We start from the raw sequence: 3,747 nt of genomic DNA on the forward strand, positions 1-3,747 counted from the left end.
GTCAGGTAAGTGTCAGCATTTTTGGCAAGGGGTTTACACGAAGGATCTATATCTTTAAAGGCAAAATTGAGATAAAAGGGTCACTGACATTACTAGTAAAACAAGCATGGGTGGTGGAGAAAGGGAAGAACGTGGCTTGTTTCCTGTATCTGTATACGTATCTGTATATATAGCCGGTGTAACCGCCCTTCGGCGTAACACACCAGCTAACAAAAATGTACGCGATCACACATTAAAAGTTTTTTTGCTTCTTAATCAACTCTTTCACATTCAATAAGTGACTTCAAGTGACTACACAATGAATATTTGTCCACACAGATTGTTGAGGGCTTGTAGTATACCAAGTGAGAGAGGCTACCATAACCAAATTTACTACTGTAACAGTAACCACAGACAGATAGACAGGTTGTTTTCTACCCTAATCAAGGCCGATGGAGCTATTTCACCTTTGTTCTGTTGGGTGAGATAAGGCTATTTTTAGGTCCACTATTTGCTTTCCCTTGCTTATCTTGGGACGTGTAAACAGGTTAATGTCCTGGAATCGTCATGCCGGTCAGTGTTTGAGGTCTGTGCCCGGAGCGGTAACACGGGCCGTGTGACTATCAGATGAGCGGCGGAATGACACCAGATCGTGCACTGCCTGGTAATGCGCTGATTCTGACACGATCGTGCATGGCAAAGGCGCCGTCATTTGTAAAGGGACAACCGACAACTTCACCGAGTTCCCGTAAAGTGTACTACCTGTACTCTGGCTAGACTTGTTGTCTCGGAGACAATAAAGAAAGGTTAATGGTTATGAGTCTTATCACGAAACTGGGCCGCACTGATTTACTCAACAGGCGACCTTACAAGCAGACACGTCCGCCCTCGGAATACTGGGCAGGTTTGGTGCAACCAGGTAGAACGCACATGTAAAGACTCCCACATGGCTGACTGCCAACATCTCAGACAGGCGTGTTGTTTTCATGCAACTAAGCCGCGGAACACTATAAGGCCTATTTATAGCAGGGTAACGCTATTTCCAGCCAGGTGTACAGATCAAAGGCCGTGCCGAAGATAACTCCTGACAGAAATAGCCACAGCTGACCTCGAGGTGGTGACAGTGAACGTGAACATGCATTAACTTTCATGTGCCACCGAACGACACAACACTCTGGAAAAACTACAAAAAATGAAAAACGTCCTAATCAGCTGTTGCCAGGTTTTGAGATGCACTGACTTGCGTCTGTAAAAAATTGCCCCACGTGTGGATTGTCGGAGATGTATTACTAGGCAAAGGAAAAACAGCGAACCCCTTTAGATATAGACATGCTGCAGTCAGAATTCAAACAAACGCCTTCTGTTGTTTGGGCGAGCCCGATAAGGCCGAAGGGACCACCTAGAAGCCTAGACGCGCACCTTGTCAATCTGTTAACTCCCGAGAGCGACTGATATAATTTGCTCTCAATCGACACATGTGGAAGAAAATTACGTTATACAGCAGAAGGGAACTGTGAGTCAGATTTAAAAAGAATGGTTACTACCCACCTTTCCCACCGTCAGAGAAAAGCTGATATGCGTAGAAGTCAGGCCTGTCGTTGTAGGCGTCGCCACCGTCGATGTAGCCGTCCTTCAGTGCCTGGTAGCTGTTCAGAACCACGACGTTCCTCGTGCCGAGCTGGGCTTGGAAGATGTCCCCGTGCTTCTTTCCCAACCTCTGAAAGCCAAGGTCTGCCCTGAGTCCTAATGAGGGCAAGTGGCCCAGGATGGGCCAGGCGTTGGGCAAGACGGGGGGCAGCCTGCCGGGGGAGCGGCCCGTCAGGTACCGCAGCATCAGGACGAGAGTGGCCAGGAGCAGGACGAGCGAGGTCGGCTCGGGAGTCAGGAACACCCGCTCCGTTATCCCCGCCGTCAGAGTCTTGGGCTGAATCATCTCGGACGCCGTTGTAGCTTTCGAACAAGCTGTGGACGACAGTCAGGTGAATGAAGCTGATAACCCACCTACCAGGCCTTTTATAATCGACAAAGGTCCCGCCTCACTTAAAGAAAACAGGTCATCGTCCAATCAGCGAGCAGGTTGCCATGAGTGCCAGATCCCGGGTGTCAGTGACCTCACCGATCGGGGAACGACCTCTCTTAGCCTGATTACATTTCGCTCCCAGCACAACCCCACCTATCCGCCCGTAACCCCGACTCTCTGCCTAGGCATACACATAGATAACTCTCGAACCTGCACATTAAGTTACCAGGTGACGTACATTAGCACCATGTGGTCCTTGTGAAACTGAGAAAACGCCCAGAACTCGTCTAAACAACTTATGCAAGCTAAATGACTGTGGGACAGAAAGGGGAGCGCAACTGGCGATGTCATTGACCCCAACCGGACGTGCAAATGTTTGTAAATAGCATTTCATTATCGCCGGTTGAAAACACTTAGCAACCATATAGATAGCGACAATACCGGATTCCTTTGCTCCCATGGACAGTACCGAGAAGTGGGACAGTCACTTCCCTACTTTCATTCAAGCTTTGTTAGATTGGAAGAAAATGCATAAAAGATCACGACGCTTGCAAGCACACTTAAGCGTACGGGGCTAACGTTCGAACGTTCCGATTACCTTGTTTACATTTGTAAGACAAATATTCGACACCTATATATAACTACTCCAGTTTGCCACGACGTTTGTGGTGGGCAGACAGATCATCAAAACTCCATTGAAATGTTGATGATATAACAGGATTAGTCGGTCTTTCTCTCTTGCCTGGTTTCCTGGGACAGTCTACCGGCATGGTTGCACACGTGCTGTTTTCTCAGCCTAAAAATAAACCGAAGAGCTTTGTACACCCATAGCCCGGGCACGCATGTCATAAACTAATTTCCAAGTAGATCTATCGATGGTGAGGGGCAAAATCTTAACCAACTGAGGAGACAGAATCCAGTAGGCCAGACAGTATCCAATGTAACTGCCTCCTGGATACTGCTTCGCCAGTTGGTTAAGATTTTAAGATCTGCTTGGAGATCATGTCATTACAGCGAGTGAATAGTTGTGATTTACAATGTAGGTCAGTAGATGTGATGAATGTTCAGTGCACGCGTGTACCAGCTCGTGTGTAAGATAGTGGGCATTGCACAGTCCGTTACGTAACCATCATCAGTCTCCCGGAAGTACATGACAGGCCGCAGACAAATGAAGAAACAAAAACAGAAATAGGCATAGTAATCATATTATGGAAAGATTTACTAGTTTCAAACACAACGAGTGGACGTCGTCGAAGCTTAAGAGTTTGTTTTTCGTAAAGATGCTTGAAGAAATGTCGAATTTTGTGGAAGTTTCAGGAGGTCGAGAACCAGTGGCAGCATTCCTGTCCATTTGTCGTTTGACATTCTTTTGAACCCTCAACACGAGTCATGTATATTTTCGTCTCAGTGATCCCCGATCGGGTGTCTTCGTGGTTGCCTTACACAAATATCTCAGGTAAAAAGGGCGTGGTTCAACACGGGACTGCGCGCTGGCCATGTCGACAACCCACGCCACCCACCAACTCCCAAACAAAGCCACGCCAAACACCGTAGTAAAATGTAAATTAACCCAATCAAGTAGGTTACCTCCTTGATCCAATAAGCACGTGATTTATTTGAACACAACATACCACGACGCGCGTCGCATACCTGTGATGGCGTGACTAGTAGTAAGCAAATGCCAAATGCCGAAGTACAAACTGGACAAGACCATATGCTAACAAATGCAGAATGCATACATTATGCCC

General features: G+C 47.2%; 2 protein-coding genes across 11 annotated transcripts in view; both read right to left on the minus strand.

Annotated features, from left to right (window-relative positions):
• The window catches only part of LOC109480078, a 30,124-nt gene that overhangs the window by 10,953 nt on the left and 15,424 nt on the right, over positions 1–3,747 (minus strand). The window lies entirely within an intron of this gene.
• Positions 1,520–1,912, minus strand: LOC109479739 (cytochrome P450 1B1-like). The gene has a single exon (XM_019781729.1). It carries the CDS (start codon positions 1,910–1,912, stop codon positions 1,520–1,522), a length of 393 nt encoding a protein of 130 aa, XP_019637288.1.

This window comes from Branchiostoma belcheri, unplaced genomic scaffold (assembly GCF_001625305.1).
Source record: "Branchiostoma belcheri isolate BF01 breed outbred unplaced genomic scaffold, Haploidv18h27 scaffold5, whole genome shotgun sequence".
In the NCBI taxonomy this organism is placed as follows: domain Eukaryota; kingdom Metazoa; phylum Chordata; class Leptocardii; order Amphioxiformes; family Branchiostomatidae; genus Branchiostoma; species Branchiostoma belcheri.

Coding starts and splice junctions, on each gene's coding strand:
- LOC109479739 (XM_019781729.1), bottom strand. CDS start 1,912: ATGATTCAGCCCAAGACTCTGACGGCGGGGATAACGGAGCGGGTGTTC.